Below are 25,635 nucleotides of genomic sequence, written 5' to 3'. Positions count from 1 at the left end.
TTCTTTTGTTTTCTTCTTTAAAATGGTAAATTCCCTCTAAAATGAATCGATAAATTGTATTTATGTGGGTTAAAAAGGAGCTGAGTTAGTTGTTGAGTAAACCTGTGGTGTCTGCTGTCACCACGAGGCCTTCATGCGTTTCCTGCGAGCTCTAGGCTGTTAATTAGCCTGAGTGGCTATTTGTCATCTGTTGCTGATTGTGCACATCGGCCGTGGCGTCAAGATGCCTCCCGTGTGTCTTCTTTGACACTCGATCCTGGCGAGCAGGCGTGCACAGAGGAGCAGAATGGTTTCCAGTGTCAGGCGGGCCCGGATGCTCGGCCTTTGCAGCTGCCTTCACAACAGTTGCATCAAGGCGCATGCTATCTCTGACAGGAGTCAAATTCCTGATGAAATATTGAGTGCTTGATATTCTAGACTTGGGTTTTGTTATCCTTAATTGAAACCCACCTAATGCTTATACTCATTTTAGATGGTTTGCAGAATCTTTAAGACAGTGTTGAGAAGACTGTAAGTAAACTTTAATATTGTAGTCCTTTTATGGGATTCAGATGCTGTTGTAAGACATTCTTCAGTCTGTCTGGCTTGCTTCGTGTTCAGACGAGCTGCTTCACATTCCACAAACAGTCTAAACGTTTTCAGAAACACCTGTTTCCAAAAAACCTCTTCAGCTTCTGCTCCACCCACAGCCTGATCTCACTGAGAACATCCAACCATTATAGTACATCACTAGAAAACCTCTTTGCATTTTTACTCATGTTAATTCTGCCTCCTTATCTGAAAGCAGAGTCCTCTTTCTTTTGTCAGGAGACTGACCACACCTGCTGTAATGCAGTAACCCTCCAGAGCCAGAACAGCTGCTGCCCGAGGCCTGCCTGGAGCTCATAGCAGGGTTACCACCACCTCTCGTCTCCTATTAACCTCTAAATTACAGTGTAGGGTTAAACTCCTGAACCGTGGAGGCGTGCAATGATCCTGCTAAGTTCGAAAAGCCTAAATCTGTTTGATAAAAACTCTGTTTTATGCTTGTTCTATAAGTCTTATGGAGAGTCTTTGTTGCTCTTTGCTTGTTGTTGTATGAGCTATCTGTAGTTGCTATCATCTCCATGACATGAGCGAGGGAATTTGGGGAAACTCTTTTCAAGGGAAAGATGAGAGTGCTTTTGTTTCAGCAGCATTTTTCTGTGCTCACCTGCAGCCCCAGAGCCCCTCTGGAACAAATGTTTCTGCTCTTTAGTTTTCGGTATTCTTAGGCCTTCCTCTTGTCCTGCTCACTGACATGAAAGCTGAGTTCATGCAGGCTAACCTTATCTGAGTGTTTTGTGTACTTTTTGTGTTTCTGTGTCAGATCCTCTGTGGGTTAATCGCAGTACAAACGGCAGGGATGTTTTTAGGTTCATGACCTGATGGCCAAAGCCCTTCCTTGGAGATTTCTGCCTCATTTAATCCATAACCTTCAAAACTTCAGTTAAACAAAACCTAAATATTTTACCGGTATTTATCAGATTGCAAAAAACAACAATTAAATTTTGTGAGTTTTCTAAGATGCAAACAAAGAAGATCATCTGATCCTCTTTTGATCTATTCTGAAAGCGTTCCCAGTGGTCTTTAAGGTTGTGTTCAGACTGGACACATTTGGTTCTCTTAAAGTGAACCATAGTGAACCTGATAATCCGCAACAAATTTTCAGTCTGAATCTACTCAAGTGGAACCTGACCCAGGACCCAGGAACCACTCTCAGACCTCTCTCTCACTCTCTTTTTTTAGATAGTCTTGGTTTGTTTCCAATCGAGAGAATCAAAACTGCCACCATCCTGAGTATTATGGGATCTAAACAGAGTGGCAGAGCAACAATGAGACACAGCAGCTCATTTAAATATGCCCGCATGAATGCAAACTCATTAAAACAACTTTTAACGTGATACACATTACTTCTCCTTCTCACACTGTTTTCATGTCAATCTATATGTCATAAACACTTATTAGTGTACCCTCATAGCCGTGGTCTGCTCAGTAACTGCGTTGCAGCATACCTTCGCTGTACCAAAGTAGTTGCACTGACGTTCAAAATTATTCAAATTATTCAAAATATAAAGTTTTAATAAGTAAACTATTCTGACAAGGATTGCAAAAGGTAGGACTTCTATTATTCCTTCTTTGAAATTGTTACTTTACCCCTCCTTCATAAATCCTGGCCAATGTCTGAAGAGATCTTTAGTCACATGGTTTTGTTTACAAACTGTGGTTTGGAGCAGAAATGTTGAGTTGACGGCAGTTTGAATACAGACCAAACACAAGCTTCAGGACTCAAATAAAGCAGACTTGGTCTAGACAAACAAAATGTTCCTGTGGGAATCCACCCTTACTTATGACTTTGCAATTTTTAGCCAAAAACTTGTCATTTTCAAGGACAGATTTTCTGCAGAGCATTAGAAATTCATCTCTGACTTGTGGGTCTCTGTTGGCATTTCCCATCATCCATCTGCCTTCAAGCTCCCCCGCTAGCTTACAGTCCCTCATAACCTCTCACAAACTAACATTCATGTTTCAACAAAATTGGAGGCAATATTGGAGCCATCCAGCTGTCCAGTTTAAGATAAGATAAGATAAGATAAGATAGTCCTTTATTCGTCCCACGGTGGGGAAATTTCAGTGTTACAGCAGCATTGCAGATAGGAAGAAATTGGAACAATTTACATATTTACAACAGGGCAAAATAAGATAAAAAATACAAAAAAGAAGAGATCAAAAAAAGTATAAACAATTGCACTGTGGATATGATTTATGTTAAATAAATTGCACAACATATTTTTAAAAGTAGCTTGGAATGACTATGAGATAAAGTGACAACAGTAGGAATAAAAGTGACTAAGTGACTAAACGGATCAAACAGATCACTAGGAGCAGCCCCGGTTGTACAGTCTCACTGCAGCAGGTAGGAATGACCTGAAGTCAGATACCAGCTCAGACGAAGACAATTAAAGACGTTTACTGATCTAGTCGTCTGCCATCAGAAACGAGTGGAGAAGGAAGCTTGAAAATTGTAGTTGCTATGCCACACCTACAAGCTTCTTCTAATTGTTTCTTTTTTTTTCCCTTTGCTCCTGATGTGCAACAATTTGAATAAAGAAATAATCTAAGTTGCAACTTTAAGCTTAATTTTTATGTGCCCCAGACCATGGGAAAAATGCCACCAGAACCTGTTAATAGCACCCAAAACACTGGAGAGGGCCCTTAAAGCTTTTATAATTGGATTTCGTCTTACTTTGATGTAATATTCGTTTGTTTCAGTGGGAGTCGATCCAACTGTGATGGGCTTCCTTTTTGCTAAATTAAATCCTCTCAGCTGGCTGTAGTGAAAATGAGTAAATGAATGGGTTTCTAATGAAGTGTGGCAGTAATCTTTACCTCAGTAGTATTCTTCATAATATGCAGTACGCCTTAATAAATTGCACTATCTTCAGACATATTCACAAAAAGTTTACTTTTCTGAACCCCTGTTAAAGATTTGTTCTAAATCCAAGGTCAAAAGCTTTTGAACTCTATGATCTTGGTTCCTAACTCCTAAAACTGCACGTTCTAGTCTTCTGATGTGACACTATGATGAAGGTATTTGTAATCAAGTGTGTGACAGTGAATCACGCATTTGGAGTATTTTCTGCTCATTATTTACTGGTTTCTTTGCAGCTCTGTGTCATCTGCTGCTTTTAGCGGCTATCATGAAACCTAATCTTGACTCATTCTTCCTCTCCATTATTTTAATCATAGACAACATCACCTCTTAAGGATTGTTCTGTTTTTTTTTCTTAACATTTTGTGGAACTCTGTGTTTCTTTTTTTTATTTTTTTTTTCAAATCTCAATTGACCTTTGTCAGTTTTTGCTGCTTTTAAAGTCAAGTTGCTAAAAATGTCACATTGTAGAATTGAGATTATGCTCAGTCATGTGCTTTGGTGTCCCGGTGTTTGCCGAGTCAAAGCTTCAGCCTTCCTCTGCCCTGCACACAGGACTCCTTTGTTTCTGGAGGTCCCGACTGAAACGCTAAACACCAGCGAGATGCCAGAATCTGTACTAATCCCTCCACATGACAGGTTTTTGACTTTGTTGCTGACCTGACTTTAGCTGCATTGTTGTGTCAGACTGCTAAGTCTGTGAATATTTTTAATTAAGGCGATAAGTGCCAGGATTAGACCAAATGTTTTCTGCTTGTTTTCTTCTAAAGTATTGGGATGGGTTGACACGTAACACACTGAAGAAATCACCTTATTTGAAGGGAGGGGACGGATTTGGACATCCAGTCAGTGCAGTAATCACCTTGTTTGGAGGTTTCCACCTGCACGCGGGGCGGGACAGCTGACTGATACAGAAATGAGCTTTATAGATGACGAAGAAGCTTTGTCTGGACTGGTAATTTACCACAATTACCCTTGACTTCTCTTTCAGCACCACCAGGCAGGTCTATTTTAACCTCACCCTTACAGTCCATTCTGCAAGTCCCAATCCACAACTAGAAGGTTTCTGGTGTTTGTTTTTTAAAATACTTTTACAAAATGAACTTAAATTAAGTTAAAACCTTAAGTTGAAGTTTACTGACAGTCTTGAATTGGTCATGTGACTTTTACCTGACCCTGCGCTTGTCCTATGAGTTAGCTGGGTTGCACATTAAGCCGTTTTTTATTGTGTTTTAAAGGTTAATCATGTTCACTTAGCCTTCGTGATAGAGGTGGATAGTTTCACATTGACATTTGCTGGAGCTTCTTCACATTCTAAACCTCCGTTTTTGTCTGGAGAACTGGAACTTATGCTGAGAGAAGCTCAGTGGACCTTCTTGTGCCAGACGTGTTGGTCGTCTGAGCCTCCCGGTCTTTTGATCAGGTTACGTAAACGTCTGGAGGCTGTTTGTTTCCACGTTAATATGAGACCGGCTTAGACTTAGAGGAGGAAGAGTGGCTGTAGTAGCTGTTGTCTAAGCTGAGAGTTGAACCTGCCACCTGACCACCACGCCACTGCTTGGGCTTGTCAGATATCAAGGAACGTTCTCTCTTTACTTCACAATAAACCTGAGTGGGTCAGTGTTTAGTAAAGTCATGGGATTTCCTTAAAACTCCTGATAAGTAGAGGGCACTAATGAACAAGGACCCATCTATGCATTTATCTTTAGAACCTGCTGAAAACCCTTTTGGGGTCATGTGGCATCTAGCCCCAGCTACTGTTTGACAAAGATGGGGTACACCCTGAACAGGTTACCAGCATCTCAACTGTAATACTTTCAGATTCTGTTCATTTGTGAACTATGAAAATCCTTTAATGATCTTCTATGGTCTATACAGAATTTATATTTGGGTGTTTTAAACCTGATTTGTGGACTTAGTGCTCCTTTTCAAACGAAAGTTCCTTAATTGCTTTGTGAAACTTGTAATTCCTCATTAGCCATGGGAAACTCTTTGATGGTTGCTCCCATGTGGAATTTTCCTTAAATACGCTGGCACTGTAAGCCGGAAAGCTGGATAAACACCAAACTCAGAGGAAGAACAGACCAACCAGTACAAGCTTGATCACGTTGCATTTTGAATTAATTAAACTTGATAAAACTGATAAAAAGGCCTCACACTCGGAAAAATTTGGCTCTTTAGACTTATCTTTTTCAGATTTATTAAAAACTGCAAGCATCAAGCCAAAAATAAACTGACTAGGAAAAAAATTGAAAGAATAAAATTGAGTTAGAGTTTAAGAGTTTAGGATAATATGCAGAGATTATAAGCAAGTCACCTCAGAGTTGTTGCTACACCCCTCCCTGGTTTTTACCGTTTGTTGCCATAGGTTCGGGTTCCCCTGCTGCTGGGCGTCACATGGTCAGCGCGCTGTTTCTGGTCGTTTGATAAGCACTCTTTTTGAGTTTATCTGCATCTGCCGGGTGGGGTGGGGCCTCTCGTTTGCCTCCTTGTGTGCAAATGGTGTAAATTAGTGCAGCTGGCTCTCCTTTGAGCCCCTGGTGGGGCAGTGGTGCCCCCCGTTGGTGGTGATGTTTGGCGATGTACAGCATGTAGATGTAGTATATTGTCACCGCTTAGTCAGCCCTTCCCTCCTGTCCTGCTGGCTCTATATTGGTAGTGCAACAGCAGCTATAATCACACAGGACAGCTCACACGCTTTGTGCACATAATTACTGTGTGTAATGGTGTGTGTGTGTGCATGTGACACTGATTGCATAGTGTATTTAAAGAGAGGAAAAGCACAATAAAATGATAAGATAATGTTTCAGCTGGGAGACATAATTCAAGAACTGTAAAAAATTCTGGGAACTGTATCCATGTTGTGTGACAGAACCTTCCAGCTTCTTCTCTTTTACCCACTTGGCTTTGTTTTATTTTCTCCCACAGTAGAGAGCTGAGTTGAAGAAGGAACAATGTCGTTTAGCAAGCCCTCACCGGTTTCTCACACGGGGCTTGAGATCCGCTCTTGGCTGAATCATGGCGGAGAACTTTTAAAGGTCATTAAACAAAGGAGAGTGGCTTCAAAGGTCGCTGCACTCGAGCAGTTTATTTGTAAGTTTGGGGTTGTCTTAAACAGCCTGTGTTGTGTGTCAGCATCACAGTAGTTTACGTTTCGTCGTTTAACTTTTGCCCGAAGTGACATAATGAATGCATTAAGAGGGTCTGGCTTGAAATCAAACCAGCAGCTTTTGACTGCTCCACCCTCTGAGCTGCTTTACATTGTTCTGGGCAAACATCAGCATCTACCACCCTGACTCATCAGGTATGAAGATGTCAGCATCAGTGGAGGAGGGTAACTTTATTACCTCTCTGACCCGTACCTAATTGGATGTTCTGGCTGCCAAATTGCCCAGAGGAATTGGTCACTGAATTCCAATTCCTTCCATTGTTAAGATGCTTTATGCAAACTCATTCTGAGTCAGGAAGTTGCTTAGCTATTTTCTAGACAGAAACGGGTTATTTAATGACTTGTTTATTCAAAAGAATCTATTTAGTCAATTTTGATTTAGGCATAGCTTTCTGTCTACTGCAGACCACACCAGTCCTCAGTGGGAATGAGTTTTAGAGGCTTAAAAAGGCTGAAAAGCAGGTTTGGTGGGCTTTGTGTCCAATGATTGGACTTTTTTTGTTTTGTTTTCAAGAGGTTTGAACTTGTTTTGAGTTTTGAAATAGGCGATTAAGTAAATCCTTGATTGAGGATTTTGAATTAACCACCAGCAGGTCTTAAACTTAGGAAAAAGATTAGTAAATGTTGTAATAAATTTAGGCTCTTGAGTTTTAAATATCCTAAAAACTTTTTACCAGCTTTAGAAGTCTTGGCAACAAATTCTAGTGTACTTTCACCTAAAAGTTACTAAAAATGTGAATGTATTATACGTTACTGTAAACTGTCTTGTCATTCTTAGGTTGAGATTATTTTCTTTTTAGTTTTGTGTTGTTCCACATCATAGTCAGACTGGCAAATGTGGCCATTAAATGTTCACAGCTGTTAGAATTCTACCCTTTAGTTTATTTAGATAGTGTTAGAGTGAGATTTTTTTGTCTGTTTAAGGTTTTTGTTTTATACTGTCATCTAGCTGATCTCCTGCTTCTGGTTTGTACAACAAAAACATTCTTCAGTGAGCTTTAAGGTTTTGTTGGTATGTAAAAAATAGCAGAATTGTGAGCTAATATCGACAGGTACCCAGTGGTCAGTGAAAATAGCAAAATAAGTAGTTACAACAGGGCTATAGAGTAGGTTGAAGTTTTTATTTTGTGGCTTTTGGGTGAAAGTTATCTCTGCGTGACAGAAATGTACACATCTGATACTGTATTTGAAGTGATTTCACTTCCAGTACTGATGTTGTACTTGTACAAACAACAGGGATGAATATTCAGCAAAAACACCAATAGTTCTTATTTTGGTCTGTAAGCCATGACTCCATTGTGATTCAATTGTTACAGATTACATTTTATAAAAATGCATTTGGTAAATTAAAAACCAGTCTTGTGAATCTCCCATGATGATGCCTGTTCCCCAGCATGCTCTCCGGATGTTTTCTTGTGATTTACTGTCTGATATAAAATCCTTTCTCTGTATTTCTTTTATGACAAATTTGCTGAATTAAAAAAAAAACCTCTCACTGAGCATATCTCTGAGTATTCTGGGTAAAATGTGATCTTTATCTGCACAGGGTTTGCTGCCTCTTGAGCTGTAATGTGATGATAAAGATGTAGGCACAGACAGATGGATTTCCTGGGTCCTCTTTGGAAATGAAAGCTGTGCTCACTGACCTTCCTGGTAAATGTTTCTTAGATCGTCATATTCTCATCACAGTAGGATGTTCTTTCAAGCAAAGTAATTTTCTGGTTCTTTTTCGTTCCAGCTAGTGAAGTTATCTGAGTTTTGGTCTATATTTGGGCTATTTTTCACATGACATTTTACTCTATTTGCTTAATTTCTTAATTTTTATATTACAAAATTAAGTATTAATTACTGTTTTCTCTTAGCTGCTTACAGAGGTGATATATTTTGCTTTGGTCCTGCATCTTTCTATCTAACTTGACTCCTTTAAATCCTTAGGGCTTTGGTTTTGAAGCTTAAAAAATGACAAACTATAAAAGAAGCTAAAGGTTGACCATATCTGTGTGAAAGTTAGTGAAAAAACTCAACATCTAGGAAGATAATCTCAACTGTTCTGGGGGTATTTTGGCCCTCTGGTTCGTTTCCAAGAAGAAAACATTTTTGTTCAGGTGATTTCATAGATTTTTTTGAAGTTTAAGAAGCTGCTGGGGTGCTTTGGTACCTGTAGCAACACTCCAAACACGATTTGTTTTTGTCCTCTCTGTATTTGAAAAGGATTAAAGGCAAACACTTGACGCCTGTTTGCTCGGTATTCACAAGTTCCACTCTTACTTTCGTTTAGCTGGCTTTATTCACCTGTAGTATAATGTAGTCATTTAGATTGTTGTGGTATCTAAAGGTTTATGCCTTCCTTATGTCTCTGATGTCCGTTTGCTCGGCTGGCCTGTACTGACATTTGTGCTTCGTTCTCTGTGGATTTTAATTGATCCAGTTTGTGTTTATTTTATGTTTGCGTGCTCCACTCTCATGCAGCAGAAGCCTGTGTGCCCATCAGCACTCAATAATAACCACAAAAGCAAAGGATGTGGTACGTCAATAAACACTCCTCTCAGTCCTATTAGTGTTTAGTAACACATTTTATTGGCTGTGAGTAAAATGTGTTAATTAATTCAGTTGTTTCCTTTCAAACTTAATTGTTCTAGAAAAGCAATTGGTCACTATAATTACATTTCAAGCTGTTTATTTTTTTATTTTTTTAAGTAAATTGTTGAGTTTATTACAGAGTCAGAAGATGAGGGACATAAAGACAGCAAACAGGTGTGTCCATTTTTGACACCTGTCATACTTTTGCTCATTAAATGAATCAGTATTTATCATTTATCAGAGAGAGCTCTATCACCAAATTGTCAACATGCAACAAGCAAAGAAGAACCTATGTTGCTATGTGTTACGTTTAACAAAGAAATGACCATTCTAAATTGACTTCTTGGTCTTCCTTGAGGCTTCTTCCTGATAAAATGCATCCAAATCACCTCTGCTGGAAGTTTTCAAAATCTGATTGGGCGAACAGAATGCGGAGTCATGATGTGATGTCACAGAAACTTCAAATTTGTTAGTATTTTCCTCTCGTTCCTTTGACAGTATCTGATGCTCTAATACTCTCATGTTTTGGTTTTTTAAAAGCATCTAGAGTTTAGTGGTTGGTGATGGGTGACAACACACTTTTAAGGTGTAATAGGATACTGATTACTTTTTGCCTAAATAATTTAGACCAATTACCGATACGGATTACTGGTAATGCTTTCAGAACATGCTTCATACGGTACCCATCCTAAAAACGAAGTAGTACATGTCTCATAACAATAAAAACAGTGAGGTTTACTGAACATTTAACACAAGCTGGTTCTCGCGAGATCTTGTTGTTCTGGTGTAGTGTAGAGCTGCTCAAAGAGGCTTAGTGTGCTGTGCTGCCAACTAGTGGTTGGGGGTTTGGTTGGAAAAAAATGTAAGACACGGAAGGACGTTTGTAAATCATTAATAAAAAAAATCGTCTTGACAGCATTTTGAATTATTACAAGAATCGCCAAACAAAATATTGCAATATAACGCCAAATTGATTTTTCCCTACACCCCTAATTACCACCTGCTAAACAGGTTTTTTATTGTTTTTTTCATGTATAAATATTTCCAGGTTTGGATCAAATGTGAGATCAAAGCTTAGCTTAAGGTTTGACTCATTTCAATGTTTGCAAAGCGCAGAGTGTTCCCTTAAAACAGTTTTGGAAGTTTTCCTATTAGATCCCGTTTGGTGTTTTAATGTGACTGAAGTTTGGAGGACAGAGAGGCAACTCAAGGCCAGGAGCGGGGAGTAAAAAAGAAGCTCCTGCGTGAGATGAATGAGCGCTCCTCCTCTGCTGTCGGTTCTCTGGGCTTTCTTCTTCCTGCCTGTCTGAGTTTCTCACAGAAACAGAAAGCCCCCTTGTCTGTCCTTTCACACACCCTTATCTAACTCACTGACGACTGCAGTTATTGTCCATCAAGTACAAGCGTCCCAACTCATAAAACCAAAGAGAAACTTTACTTGTAGTCACTTTCTCTTTTTGACGGGTTCACAGGCTTCCTGATTTCTTCTAAAAGTTGTCTTCAGGACAGTTTTACAACTTAAACCATAAACACAGCTGACAGAGACGATGTAAGAACAAGCGACATAAATGTAGTCATTAGCAGAGGGAGGACAAGCTGATAAAGAGGGGGTTTGCCTCACTTTGGTGAAAAGACTTGACACTGGTATTTGAATCAAGTCACTAAATCTGGAAATATATAATTTCAAGATTTAAATGTGTTCATAGTCAATTTTTTAAAATGGTGTTGATAAAATAGTTAAGTTTTTGTGTAAATTGTTTTCCAAAAAACAAAGAAGAGGTGACAACATCCTTTATATTTGACTTGTAATGTCAGAATTTTCTTCAAATCGGGTTCTGTAATGTCAACCAAACAGAATGTGGACATCATGGCGGCGAAGGTTCTGCCGGATAATTACAGCTATTTCAAGAGGTCAGGTCAAGTGCTTCAATGAAAAGCCCAAGGATGGGATGTGGAAGGGGTGGAGGCTGTGTCTTAATTGAAAGGTGTCCATAGCAACAGGAACAACTGGGGTTAAAATGAAGACTGCAGTTGCCGTGGTTATTTGTTAGAGCTGTCTGTATTTGTGTACACTCTTCCCTCTCGTTCCGTCACTTTTTTGTCTTTCTCCTCCTCGTCTTTTCCCATCCTCTGACCTCTCCAGTATTCATCTTTATTTCTTCTCATCTCGCCCAGTTGATTCTGCTCCTTTCTTGCTGGCTCTCACCATCACGCCTCATTCAAAGGAAAGGCCATGAAGTTTGACAGGCGTGTTGGCAGGCGGTTTCTGAAGCTCTGTTTACTGCTACGACTTGAACTTGTCTACAGTTTAATCAGACGAGGAACCATTCCATTGGTCTTGGTGCGTCAACAGAACAGTACTGAGTTGTGGAGGAGGGATGGGTGGTTCTTGAGCCTCTTACAATGTCTGATAATTCACCAACTGTTCACCGAAATATGGCAAAAGATCTGCATGTTGAGATCAAACCACCCTTCTGTATTCATAGAATGCTGACTTATGCTGATGGCAAAACTACTCATGTTTTTCCTATGAATGTGTACGGGTGTATATTCTTAGCTTTTTCTTTGGATCCAGGCAGAAATTAAACAGAATTGTTAAGGTTTCATTCCAGGAAATGACCCACCATGTCACTTCATAGTGAAACCAAGGATATTTGTCTTTGCTCACTTTTTTGTAAGTTTGCTCCTTTTTTGTCTCCTTTTTCCAGCAGAAAAAGGGTTTTGTTTATTCGGGCTACTTTATCATTGTTGGATGTAAAAACAACATTTTTTTCTGTTTCTCTGAGCAGCGTCACCACTTTCTCGCACAGTTTGGGCCTCCGCCTGTGCTGCTGGTGTTTGGGGGATTATTTAAAACCCTGAAACCAAAAGAACTTGGAAGACACTTCTCTTTTCTCACAAAGTCATAAATCTTTTCTCCTGAGAGTCTCGTCTCCTCCTCCCTTTCCCACCATCTATTGACGCAGGTCTTCTGTAGGCTATCCCGCCTCTTTTGCTTTGTTGCACAAAAGTAGCCTCAAATTCAGATTTTTCCCCCTCAAAAACAGTAAAAAGAAAAAAAAAAGCTGTGCTTTTCTGCTGCTAGAACTACTTTACATAATGTTGTATCACTAGTAGAGGTTTCTTTTGGTCTCATTTATCTTTATGATGAATGATGACCTGAAGATGTGTCCATAAACTGCAGATTAGCTCAGTGACCTGCCTGCTCTGCTGTCAACACGTGCACACAGCTGCGATCCTCTGACCAGGCGGTTTAAGCTGCAAAGGTCAACATCTCTAGCTGAACCCGGCGGCAAGAATGAGGGAGTGACACGCTGGTCACAAAGGTCCAGCAGGTTTCCTGCATCCAGCCAGTCTTGTTTTGTATTCCTACAACTGAAACCAAATTAGCTGAACCTTTTATAGTCTACTTATAACATTTAAAATTCCTTCTTATCAGGGTTGCTTGTGTACTAAAATATTTTTTTATTTAAAAAAAGCTAAAGGGACTAACTTTGCATTTAACTAAGCTTATATAAGCTTATTTTAATAAATCAGCTGGAAAAACTGTATTTCTACACATTTGTTCAGCTTACCTGGAAAAAACATCTTGATTTTTACATTAAAACATTTGGGGAGAAGCACATAAACCAATCTGCTCTTTTTAGCCCCAAATTATTTCAGAATAGACGTTTTCCAATTTCCTTTATTCAAGACGGCTTTAGGCCAGTGTTTGTTCAAGGCCCATAGATGAAAATATTCCACAGAGAAATGTATTTCTTAAAAGCTGCAAAGGTGATTGTTCAGTCTACTATCATGCAGCAATGCACAATAATATCTGCAATGGCTACGAACAATTCTGCTATAGGTGGCAGCAATATAGGTTTGCTTTCGCGATGTGAAATTGGAGGCACTGCAGAGCTGAGCTGGCCTAGCAGCAATTAATATCACAAAGGGCATCATGCCTATAATAAGTATTTACTTCATTTCTCCACAGAAACAGAGTTGTATTCAGAGAGCATGTGCACATGTACGTCCTTATTCTCTGAGCTAAATTGTTCTATTTTCAGAGGATCGTCCTCAAAGCCTGTGTGCTGGCACTTCCAGTCTTCTACTCTTTAGAACACTCAGGGTGAATGAGAGGACAGGGGTAATTGGGCTTTGTTTCCTGTTAACGGCAGCTTTGGCGCATTTGAGTGTGTCCCCGTGTGATTATGCATTTCTGTCGGTCTCTGCTCTTTCCCCGTTTTCTCAGCCAAGTGATTTAACATTGGAGGCCTCCGGAGATGGAGTGGCTTTTTTGACATTTTTAGAGCTTGCAGCGGGACCTCTGACCTACTCTGACTCTGATAGTTTGTGTTCTTGCCTGTATACGTTTTCCTCATGCTATTCATTGGGAAACCTCATCTGTTTGCAGTAGAGTGTTGTTGTGAAGGATGCTGGATGTCGTTGATGAGCAAGGATCAGACCTGTCAGCAAAGGAAGGAAGTGCTGCATCGAAGTGCCTAGTTAAATGCTGGGAATTTGTGGCTCTGACCTCATGTAGGCCAGCTCTCTACTTGCCAGCACTTGAGCCATCAGCTCCAGCTGTCATCACTGGGTTTGACTGTGTTTATGGGAGTTCTCAGGTCTGCTAATCCCTCCTTATTATTTGTTACACTCCTCCTCTCCTGTCCTCTAATCTATTAAAGGTGTTGTTGTCCTTCTAAAAAGATCTCTCTTCTGGTCTCTGCTCTCATTCTCAAGATGCGTACACACCGGGCATTTCCATTTAAAAATGGGCTAAAAGTGCGTTCTTGAATGAGTGGTTAGCGTATGGTATTTTTCTTTTTCTACAGTTTACTTGCGCATGTTCACCACCTACAGTTGAAAGAGTTCAAAATGGTACAAATCTTGCTCCAGGATTTTTCTCTCATTGCTGTATTCCAATATTTGAAAGACTTGTTGTCATATAATTCTAGTCGGACACAAAACGCAAACATATCTCCTCCATGATGGATTTTCAAATGGTTGGCACTTCCATGAATTAAACAGGATGCTACCCATATGCCACTACGAAATCTGAGTCTCCATTTGGTAAAAGGGTTGACCTGGTTTAACTTTCAACACAGGTCCAATGGTGATACGTTTTGTCCGCAGATCCCCAAAACAGTCTTAAAAACCTTCATAGCTACACGTGAATGTAAGAGTTTTAAATGTGGAAGCCCCTCTTTTCCTTGGAAGCGGCCTATTGAAGACTCGTTGTTGAGGGTGGTGTCAATGTAGCTAAAACCATCTCACTGTTGAGAAGGCTGAAATATTGTGGCATTCTCTGAAGCTCCAAGAGAAAGCAGGCATCCAGGTCATTTACATCCACAGGCGAATTTTTACATAATATGGCAAAATTCTCTACAACTTCTCATCACTGTATGCAAAAGAGTCAACTGTGGATGTTTCAGCAGCTGCTGAATCAAAAAAATCTGTGGCATGTTTTGGTCAAAGTATCACAAAGATAAAGGATCTCACCTCCTTATCAAATATGAGTTCATAGCCTTTTTATTGACAGCCAGTTTATAGTTGGAGTGATTTTCTTGGTTTCTAAATGACAAAAATGACCCTCCTAATTACCCTTGGAGCATCTTGGTATGTTGGATTCCAACTCCAATTGAAGAAAAAGTTGGGTCTCTGCAGTTAATGGTCAGCAGTTATTGAGTATTTCTGGTTCCATTTTCATTTACGCAGTTGAGCCAATGATTCATGCAGTGTCATCTGAGGACAAGAATGTTCTTAGAGGTATTTGGCCTTGAAATAGAGATTTCACCACTATCTCTAATTGTTTTGATTTTATTTTGCACTGATAAGGAGTTTTGCAGTTTTATAATGAGGAACACTGTTTTAAAGGGTTTCACAACCTTTGTACCCTCTATTTCGAATATTGGAAACTTTGAAATTCAATCACATTATATTAACTCCATTAATTTCTAGACTTTCTCTAAGCTGAATATTTTCATGTCTATTTTTTTTAACAATTTCTTGTCCTTATCTCTTCAACTTTGAGATAAAAACATTCAATTCCAACAAACCTTTATGTTTTTTCCATGAGTAAAAACCAAAAAAATACTCTAAATTGATTTTTTTTTGTTGCAATCTCCAAAGATTATTTAAGAATTAATAAAAGAACTCGGATGAAGAAAGAGCATAAAAACTGGATAGATAACTCTCCCATGATGTGGGTCATTCCCTCATGGCAGGAAGTGCAGCAAAGTAAGAGCTGAGTCTGGATATCACACAATAGAGTGTGAGCTTTCTATGTAACTGGTCTGCCCCCTAATGGCAGCCTTTTATATTGCAGGAGAGCTCATGTTTCTCAGATCATTCCAAAGTTAAAACGCGTTTTTGAAATAGAAAAGGCTCTTTCTGTTTCCAAACAAATCTAAATCATTTCAAATCAGACTTGTTTTAATGTTGCTGATGTGATCATGCAAAGCTGCTGTGGGAGAATTCAGCCTTGATGGAACCATTTCCTCAAAACATCTGTTTCCTCGTCAGTTTGTCAGAAAGGTTCCGATCCAGAAGGACTGGATCCTCTTGTCCGGTTGGAGTTTCCACACAGGAAGCGTTTATGTTGCAGCTGGGTGGTGGAGATGTCAGCAGTTGTGCAGCTGCAGGAGACCTAGTAGAAATGTCGGATGGTTCTTGCTTAATTTTTCCAAGGTGCACTGAATGCAGCTTTTCTTTTTTAAAGTGATGGAGCGCAGGAGGGGGAATGGAAAGCTGTAATTTATGTTAAATTGTAATAACCATTAAAGTTCAAGGTTAGAGGATGGCGGATTCTGAGGCGACATCCTCCCATCCGTCCTCTACTGACATGTTTTTTATTTTCCCATTTCCTCCAGCAACTGGCATCCTGCTTACATAAGACAATTTTAGCTAGTTTCTGAACAAAATGTTTCCCGTTGAGATTCCTGTTTTTATCAAACTATACAACTTTTGAACACATTGTATTTTTAACAAGTATTTTGAGAAACTAATAATCTAAATCTGGGAGTGTAGGTCAGTTGGATATTTTTTTGTTGCATTTTTGCATGTTTCAAACAAAACTTTTGTCACTCAAAAACATAAAATACTCCACTAATTAGTGAGAGGCTTCACTAACATTAGATAATAAAGAACCTGATAAAGAACATTAGATGATAAAGAACATGAAAGAGTGTTCTGAATCCTTTAAAATTCTCAAATTGTTGTACTTTTAAATGTATATGGAAACATCAGTTTGATAATCATTCTTGTAAAAGTTACTTGACTGTCCAGACTCACTTAAAACACTAGAAAACGACAAAAACACACTTTTGTCGCTTTTTTTCCTGCAGCTTTGAACTTTTCAGACAGTAGCCCAGTGCAAATGAAGTTATGCATTTTGAATTTTCTCATGCAGCTTGGATGTATGTATGCGTGTTTGCTGGCCTGCATTTCCATAGTAGATAGAGCTCCCAGCTTCGCCTGCAGTGCATCTCTTTGTGAGCGAGCGGAGAAATTTGTTTGCAGCACAGAGCTGTGCGTGTGTGTGCAGATGTAGAGGAGAGCGTGTCTGAGTGACCTTGCATTGTGGGAAGGATGCTGACTGGGGGAACTGAGATGTACGGGGGGAGGGAAATACACCCTACAAACACACGGGGTGCAGATGAGACGGGACGTGTTGAAGCTTCAGAATTTAAAAAAAAAGCTCATTCAGCTTCTGTAATGAAGCTTTTCCTGCAGTCTTCCCCCACTCGTCCTCCATCGTCCTCCCTTCATCTCTCATGCTCTCTTCATGTGTGCACATGAAGCTGCCAGACACTTCATTTTCTGTAGACGTGACCTCTGACCCCTGAGAGCTGACACACCCATAAAACAGAGGCTCATAAACACAGAACAGCAGCCTGTAAATTGTGCTTAAAGTTTGAAAACAAAATCTACTTTTCTGCATTTGTTTAAGGTAATTTTAAAGACCTGATTAATATTGGTGTAGGAGGAAATAAATTAAGCTATATAGTGTGATATTTCATTTGGCGATACATGTATCGATTTAAAATGCTGACAAGACAGAATACAGTTGCAGTGCTTAATGTGATAATTAAATACAATTATTTTTACCATTTTATTAAAATGACAGACATATTGATATTCAGGTAGAGTTTTAGTTTAAGTCATACTCTGGAAAAAAAAAGAAAAAAAAAGAAAAGTTTTTCTGGTACTGTCTATGGATATATCGTGATATACAGTATATTGTATCAAAAACCTATATCAGGATATGTATTGTGTCACCACATTGTGTCACCTAATTAAATGTTTAATATTCATAGAGTTTACGATGTTTAACAAATATGAAACATTTTGATAAGTCATTTTTTTAAACTTTAAGATAATCTGAAGAACAACAGAAATGATGATAGTATATAGCACTTACTCAATGTCCTGTTTGTGGTTGGAGTGTTACGTTCTGGAGCATGAGCGCACACATGCTGGTCTGTTCTGCCCCACAGTAGTGACAACACTGGGGGTTTAGCTCTTTCACTTCTTCTGTCACCTTCAGATGCAGCCTCTTAATCTTTCTAAATGCACTAGAAGGAACTCTATTTCCCAGAGTTACTGTCTTTCCTCAAAGTAGAGTTGTGAAAGAACAGTTCCCTGAAATATTTGCATCCTTTCGGCGCCCTCTGCTGTAGAAAACTAAAACAGATTAAGCTTGTTTTTGCTGGTTAAAACAGGAATTGTACAGTAGCTTTTATTTTTGTCCTTTCTTGCTGATTTTAAACTTGTTCGATGTAAAAACAAGCCAAACAAAGCTGTGCCTGTTTAAGCTAGAGAAAATGTGCTTTTAAATTGAGGCTTTTTGGGGCTTTTGCGTTCATTTTGCAACAAGAGGGAGAGTTTTTCAGATTATTATGTAATTTTTTTTTTTTATAAAGCTACAACCGTTGTAAAAGAAAACCAATGCCATCATAAAAGCAGCACCAGATTTGAGCACATTCCTGATAATAAACGGTAAAATAATAAGGCTTTTGGTTTAAAAAAACAAATAAAAACAAATTAGGCACAATTTAAGCTTTTAAAATATGATTTAACCCTTTAAAAATAAACGGAGATTTATGTTTAACTTTGCGGATTAATACATTTTAATATAACATAAAAAAGATAAACAAAAGTTTATTCAATGCAAAAACTACAGAAAAATCTTTATGCTTTAAATTAGGGGCAAGCAAACTATGGGCCATATGTGGCTCGTTAAGCTAATTAATCTGGCCAACCAAATTTGAGTACATTATAATCCTTATTAATGTTTTATTTTCCCTCTAATTCTGGTGTCTCCATATAGATAGTTCACTACAAAAATATTGACCTTTGTTTTTGGGGCAGAAAATTATTCTTTATTCATGTAATGTTGGAAGATGTGTTACTCCTCTGACATTCATGTGTACTTTCTGAGTTCAACATTCATTTTTCCAATCATTCCAACACCACAGAAACACAGCATTTCTCAGGTTAAGGTTTTTTTCAGCATTTTCCCTGGGAACACATCAACCCATTGGCTCACTTGGCAGAAAAAGGAAAAAAAGTAGCACTTTTGACATAAAAAGGTCAAACTACTGCAAATTGTAGTGTTTTCAAATAAATATATACATTTTCAGGCAAATTTAAAACATATTTTTTCCTTATAAGATGGATTACCAAAACACTCAACAAATCTTCTCCTGGTCTGGCCCTTCTGTTACATTTTAGAGAACTTTTTGGCCCACGAGTCAAAACATTTGCTCACCCCTGCCTGATTTAGTACATCGCTAATGTGAGCAATAAAAATAAGGGATTTGGTTTAATAAAAACTGAACAAAACAGGCATAATTTTAACTTCAAATATAATTTTTTTCTTAAATGTACACAGATTTTTGTGTTCAACTTTGTAGATCATTAGGGTGTTATATATTAGGAAATATTTACATATAATGTTAATCTTTATAAGATTTCATAGTCATTTATTGTAACAAAATGTATTTACTGTATGTTTTTCAAGTGGAAAACTCAAGCTTGGTGTCACTGTTCTTTAACCCTAATAACTTTGCAATTTTATCATCTTTTGTCTCCAATTATTAGTTGTACTTCTTCAGGAGTTGCAGTCGGCTTTGCTCTTATATTTCAGTCCAGATGTCTTGTATAAAAGCTTAAAGTGTTGAGAATTTGTTCTCCATTGAGACGCTGTGGTGGAAAACCCCGGGTGATCTTATTGAAATGACTAACAGGAAAATAAATCCTTCCTGTCATCCGTCAAAAATGTCTATTTGCTTTGTAAATTGAAATGTGTAAAAGCCCCTTTCATCCCACGAATAGATCGCAATCCGAGTATGTTTAAATGTCCTGCAGGTTGTCATGGAATTAAAGGAGCCAATGACGTATCTTCATCAAATGCCGTCTGACTTATTGTGGCTCTGTTTTGTTTTGTTTGGCTGTTGCCAGGATGAAAAGCGGAGGAGTTTTCTCAGCTGGTTTGATATCTCACTCTAACACAAACACACATGCACACAAATGCAAAGGTACCAAACTTTTGCTCAAATTTGGTAAAAATGAAATCTAGGAGTGCACACACACACAGGAAGAAGTGTGTGGTAAACTCTTTTGTGGTTTCATTAAGCGCAGCAGTTTGATCTACGCTTGTGAGCTGCTCTGGTGCTGTAGCGGTTCGGTCTGGCGGCTTGTTTCAGGGGAATGGAATTCTCTGGCGGAGTGTGAGGGGACGAGCGAGTCTGACCGAGAATGGAAAAGAGAGCTAGTGATGTGATATAGGGGGTGACAGGGTTAGAGAGATGGACTAAATGCTGAACCGAGAAGAAGAAAGATGCTGGAAGCAGGAAGAGGGTTGGGGCAGAGGAAGCGAAACGAGAAGTGAAACACTTTGCATGAAGGTTTGGGGGAGCCGCTCTGACTTGAACTTTTAGTGGAGATTCTGGAAGTTGTTTTAGTCACTAGGACCACATGGATCGTCTGTTAGACCCCGCAGTCGTCGCTCCAATCCTGGTGGTGACGCTTCACTTTCTGACTGCAGCTGGATTCTGGTTTTTCTATCGCCGGCGTCTGCAGACCCTCAGAGCTGAACTTGGTAAACCCTGAGCTGCTCACTCAGCTGTAGCTGGAAGGGTGATGTTCGTGCTCCACCCTTTCCGCCGTTTCATATTTGACTTATCTGTCTGCTGTCATCTTCCATCTCCTGCTTTCATCATTTGCTTTTATCAAGCTCATGTTTGGAGACAAATGTAATGCCGACAGTTCATTTGGAGCAGCTTTTAGTTTTGTTGCAGCTTTTCAGGAGCTTATATGGTTGTCTTTGTCAGCATTTTTTTTTTGTTTTGTTTTTTTTTTGCTTTTTGCTACAGGATTTCAGCCTCTGCTACTTTTGCATGGTCATGGAGGTCTGGATTATTTTTCTTTTGGTGCACTGAGGAAACTAAATATTCACAACACTTTAAAATCCTCATTTAACACCAGATTCCTAACAAACTCAACGCTGCTTTTTGTTCAGCACAGTGTTCTAAATGCCAATTTCAAGCCAATATTATGTAACAATAATCACTATTCGCTGTGATCGTTTGAGTCTGTCCTTTGTCTGATATGACACAGTTAAACTGATCTTTTCCAGCTTTTCTAACCGTGCAACAGGTTTGCTTAGATCAATTACAAGTGTCTAAAGGAAGTCCAGGTCAAGATTTTGGTCAATTTAATCTAATTTAAGAGGGAAAAATCCAGGATGACGCAATAAAGTAGATCAATAAAGCCGATCAATACTGAGGGAGGTGGAGGCGACATTGACACGATGGCGGCAGTTCAAAGAAGGACGAGTTGTGGGATTAAAATGGGTAAAAGAAGATAACACAGGTCACCAGGCAACCAGGAAAATCCAGATTATCCTGAAGTCTAGGACCAACATCGTTTGTTCTATTGTTTCATCTCTCCTCAGCTGAGGAGGTGGATGTTTTGGCTCAGATCCCTGCAACCGAGAGATTTAAACTTCTAATAATGGCATGACTTTGTGTAGATTATGTAAATTTCAACATAATCTGTTTAATGAGAGTTCATTATGCCCTGCCAAGATTTCAAGAGTTTTAAGCTGAATTGTTCATTTAGAGGTTAATATTGCTGCAAAAGTGGTCTAAATTGAATATTATGATCTAAAAAATATTTGTAATCTTTCAACCCAATATTACCTACTTCAGGAATTTATGTTGACAACAATAAAATTATTTCTAGATATATTAGTAAAGTTAAATATTTCCGTCAGTGCTTGTAAAAGACCTGACTTATGTTTGAAGTTAATTTTTTTTTTTTGTATAATTATGGCTTTTTTATTTAGCTCAATTATTTTAAAAAACTATTTTTTTAGGACATGGTTTCTGTAGATTGGTAGTAATTCATTTGAAATCTGCCTCTAAAATATGGGCGGAAGCGGTGGTGCGGAGTAAGCCCTTCCCCATTTCCCATCATGCTTCTGTTTACGCTCTTTCCCCCTAGCTTACAGCCCCTCACAACCCTCGCCCAACATTAGAGATGCAATAAAAATGGTGAGCATTATCCGAGCTAACCAACCGTACAGTTTTGAGCCAAATGTCAGTTTGGACGTAGAAAATGGAGATGTACACAAAGCTATTTGTCCACAATTTTGGAGCTTGTGACTTGCCGTAGTAACTTCTAAGTTGCCACTAGAAGCTTTTTCCAATTGGATTTTTGCATCTGCTCTTGATTCACAAGGATTTAAAACAATGAAAACCCAGAAATGCAATTTAAGGTTAATTTTTTTTCATATATGTTCCACGTCATTAGAAATGTGCCACAAGAACATGCTAAAAACACGGTTTTCATTAAAAGTGTGTATTTTTCAGGGAGAATATTTGGGGCCATTAACTGATAAAAACATTGCGTTGCTTGATGAATGTTTAGATTTCAGCTATAAAGTTTCTTTTTTCTTCTTCAGTATGAAGTTCTTGATTTTCTGACTCGTTACCTTTTGTGACCACAGGAGGGCAGATTTCTCCTTTCTCGGTCTGACTGCAGGGTTTCTGTAGAAACTGGACTTTAGTGTTCGAAATTGTGTGTTAAGCTTCTGCAGCTTTTCCTTTTTTTCCATTCAGCTGACATCTCATTTTGTGAGAGTAATAACACTGGAAGAAAGCAGATGATGTAGAAAGTTTGATCATTTCTGGACCTTGGAAACCGGGCTGTCTGCAGAACCAGAGCAGGACGGTTTTCTCTTTCACTTTCTGTTTCCTTTTTTGCTGGATCATCAGGGTAAAATGACTGAAGTGTCCCTGCTGGTCATCGTGTTAATCCAATTGCAGAGGGGGAAGCAGTAGACGATGGGGCGGAGGCGAGATTAGAGGAGAACATGATGGGGAGGGAGGAGCGATGGATAAGCGCGTGGTGTTAGGAGACGTAAGCTCCAGCTGGTGCTTTTAGTGCAGACGGTCTCTTTAAGACGGAAAGGAGAGGTTCTCTGAGAAAGCACCAAGGACCTGACGGCAGGAGGGATGTTTTTATTCTTGAGGGGGAGGAGCTTGTCTTGCTGAGCGCATTAGTGCGAATGTTGCAGTCCAGCCTGCTCAGGTGCACGTGGTGACCTGGAGTGCTGCAGAATCAGGAGCAGAAATGCTGAAAAAGTGGTGACTTTGGAGGACTTGTGGAGGACGGCTGGGATTTTTGTCCGTTTACTCAAGGAAGCAGCCGTTTCACAGAGCACGACTGACCACCACTGTGAACCACAGGAAGTGGTGGAGTGAGGGTAACAGCTGCTGACTCACTCCCGGATCCCTCCTTCTTTGCCTGGAAAGCATAAGCCTGGATCCTAACATCACCTCCTCCTCCTCCTCTCCTACAGATCTCACACACAATCACCGAAGAGACAAACAGCCCTGCTTTAGCTGGTTAATCTTCCACTATTAGATTAAATCACGTCCAGGTCTCCTCCTCTGTTCCTGGGCCCAGAAGAGGAGAGGGGATATGAAGAGGTTAAAGCTGAGGAAATGAAGTTTATCTGCTGCAGCGTCTGGCTTGTGTCGGCTCGACACTCTATCAGTGTTTGCGGGTGGAGAACAACAAACCACGCTTGTTTTGTGTTTTCCAGGCATTCAGGGTGGATGACATCACCCTGAAGGGAGATAGTTGGAGCTTCTCTTTCTGTCCATCTCAGCTTCAGCAGCTGCAAACTTTTCCACAAGACCTTCAGTGAAATATTGATGGAAAGCCTGCAGAGAGTCGCACTAAAGATGTGGCCTGGAAAGTGGCGAGGGAGAAAGGGCGCCGCTGCTTGGTGAAGGAGTTAGCGGTGGAGGGTGTCCTCTTTGCACTGAGGGGAGGAGCTGCTGCTGGCCCACGTGGGACCGCGGGGACAGACTGACAGAGGCAGGAGGCCTGAGGCCAGCATGGCAGCAAGGGAAGCCTGATCGGTAGAAAAGTTAAGCTGAGAGGAGGTGGAGGAAGAGGAGGCGAGCCGACGCTCCTGAAACCGGTTGTACTTGGCGACTCAGCTGGCAGCTTTCACTTCTCAGAGAGGCTGCCGGCAACAACCTGCAGCTATAATTATCCGACTTCTAATGTGGATTATGCTGTGGCCGCTGCAAAAGACGACCTGACTGGAGGGAAAAAGTGTGGATTATGTGGCCTGACTACAGGGATGAAGGTCATCTGAACGCCCACCTGTACTCGCTCATGTGCTGTGCAGGTCAGTGGTGTTTACATGTGGCGCCTCCTGTCACCACGTGCTTCTGCGTTTTGTTTGAACAGTTCCTGTCAGTGACAGCAGCTGAATGCGGTCGCTGTTAATCACTGCGGGTCTGAGGGCGAAGGGTGAGGCGTGTTGTGGTGTGACGGCGTGAGGAGGGGGGGGGCTAACAATGCTCTCGTGTGTGGATGAACACGCCTTTCTGCTGCTGCCACTCATCTTGGTTTTTGGTGGTGTTTAATATCGGTGATCTGCTTGTAGATTTATGTTATGGTTTGTTGAATTTGCACCATGTAGAGGTGTAGAGGGGTGTTGCTGCTTCTTTTGTGAGAACCTCCTCCGGGTTAACCAGCTCAGTGACTTGGGCAGGTCTGGAATCGAGGCGTGTTGCTCTGGTGAAACTATTTTGCAAGAACTTGTTGAAATATTTGTTCTCTTCTCGTCCTGCCCCCCCCCCCTTCCCTCTTGATGAACTTCTGTGAATGTTTGAGTAATCACTTTGGAGACTGACCTCTGTTAAATTCTGGGGCTTTTTCCTGAAAAGAAGAAGACGCAATCAGATAGAAACACAGATGTAGGAGTTTAAGAATCACGAAACTCCACATTGACATCTCTTAAACTGACAAACAGGAAAGGGAGGGGTTAGAAAGTGGCTAAAAGTGAAACTTCTTGTTATTCTGGAGGCCAAATCACCTGCCATTCTACTCTAATAGTTTCAGTTTATTTTTGTTTTACATAATTACTCTTATTTTGAAATGCATTTCTCGCTGCAAGCAGCATGTTTTATCCTTCAGCTATATCAGGGGTTTGTAACCTGCAGCTCCAGAGACACATGTGGCTCTTTTACCCTTCCATTGTGGCTCTCTTGTTAAAGAAAAATAAAGTTTTTAAAAACTAAAACATTTTAGACATCAGATTTTTGTGCACCTTGTACCACAGAAAATTAGTTGGAAGTCAGAAAGCACAACCACAATTAAGGCTAACTAGATTAAAAGATGGATTTTCTATTTTGAACAATATTTAAGTGTGCCTTATGGGTTGAGAAATACAGTGAGTCACTATTGGCTCCAATTTATTTTTGTCTTAGATTTTGAGCTGATTTTCTAACACAAGATGTCTTTTATTTTGAAAGGATATATTTTGAACCTTAGGCAGAAGTTATAAACTCTTTTATTTTTTTTTTCTTATATTTTATACATACAAAACAAGTTAATTTTTTATTGTCATAATGGTAGCATTGACATAAATACAAATCTTATTTTTCTAAAGAAGGAAGTGAGCCTTTGTGGCTCATGCTTGTTTTTTTTTTTTTCTGTGAAAATTGACCCAAACGGCTCTATAAGTGTTGGAGGTTGCAGACCCCTGACCTATATAAAGAAAATTTACCTGAAAACAGTGTGTTCTCTGTCAGCATGATGCTACAGGAGGATGGTTGAATGGAAGAGCGTCTCCTTTAGAATGGAAGAAGAGGAGTGCTTTGTGAGGAGTGGAGTAACAGAATTGTGGCTCAGCATCACTCTCTATTCTTGGCCTACATGCCTCACTCCTCTGGCCTGTGGAGGATGAAGCTGCGTCAAGCTCCCCTCCTGAAATCTAAGTCTGGAACTTCAGATACAGATAAATCTGAACAAAGATGAAGAAAAACAGTGAAGTTTAGAGAGGAGGATGGATGCAGAACCTCATTTCAAAGGAGAGTTTTACACCTCAGACTGAAACTTCATACTTAATCACTGGAAATAA

At 39.7% G+C, this 25,635-nt stretch overlaps 1 protein-coding gene across 11 annotated transcripts in view; it reads left to right on the top strand.

Moving 5' to 3' along the window:
• macf1a (microtubule actin crosslinking factor 1a) overlaps positions 1-25,635 on the top strand; it is a 183,721-nt gene that overhangs the window by 51,906 nt on the left and 106,180 nt on the right. Inside the window, exon 1 of one of the 11 annotated variants that reach the window (XM_036214308.1) lies at positions 19,873-20,286. The exons of 9 other annotated variants lie outside the window; for them this stretch is intronic. In XM_036214308.1, coding sequence (XP_036070201.1) covers positions 20,163-20,286 — 124 coding nt within the window. In that variant the 5' untranslated portion in view covers positions 19,873-20,162. Of the gene's footprint in view, positions 1-19,872; positions 20,287-23,431; positions 23,896-25,635 lie in introns of those variants that run through there. One more of the 11 variants, XM_036214310.1, reaches the window with a different exon arrangement.

This window comes from Oryzias melastigma, linkage group LG11, assembly GCF_002922805.2.
Source record: "Oryzias melastigma strain HK-1 linkage group LG11, ASM292280v2, whole genome shotgun sequence".
NCBI lineage: Eukaryota > Metazoa > Chordata > Actinopteri > Beloniformes > Adrianichthyidae > Oryzias > Oryzias melastigma.
This window is presented reverse-complemented; position numbering and strand designations above follow the sequence as displayed.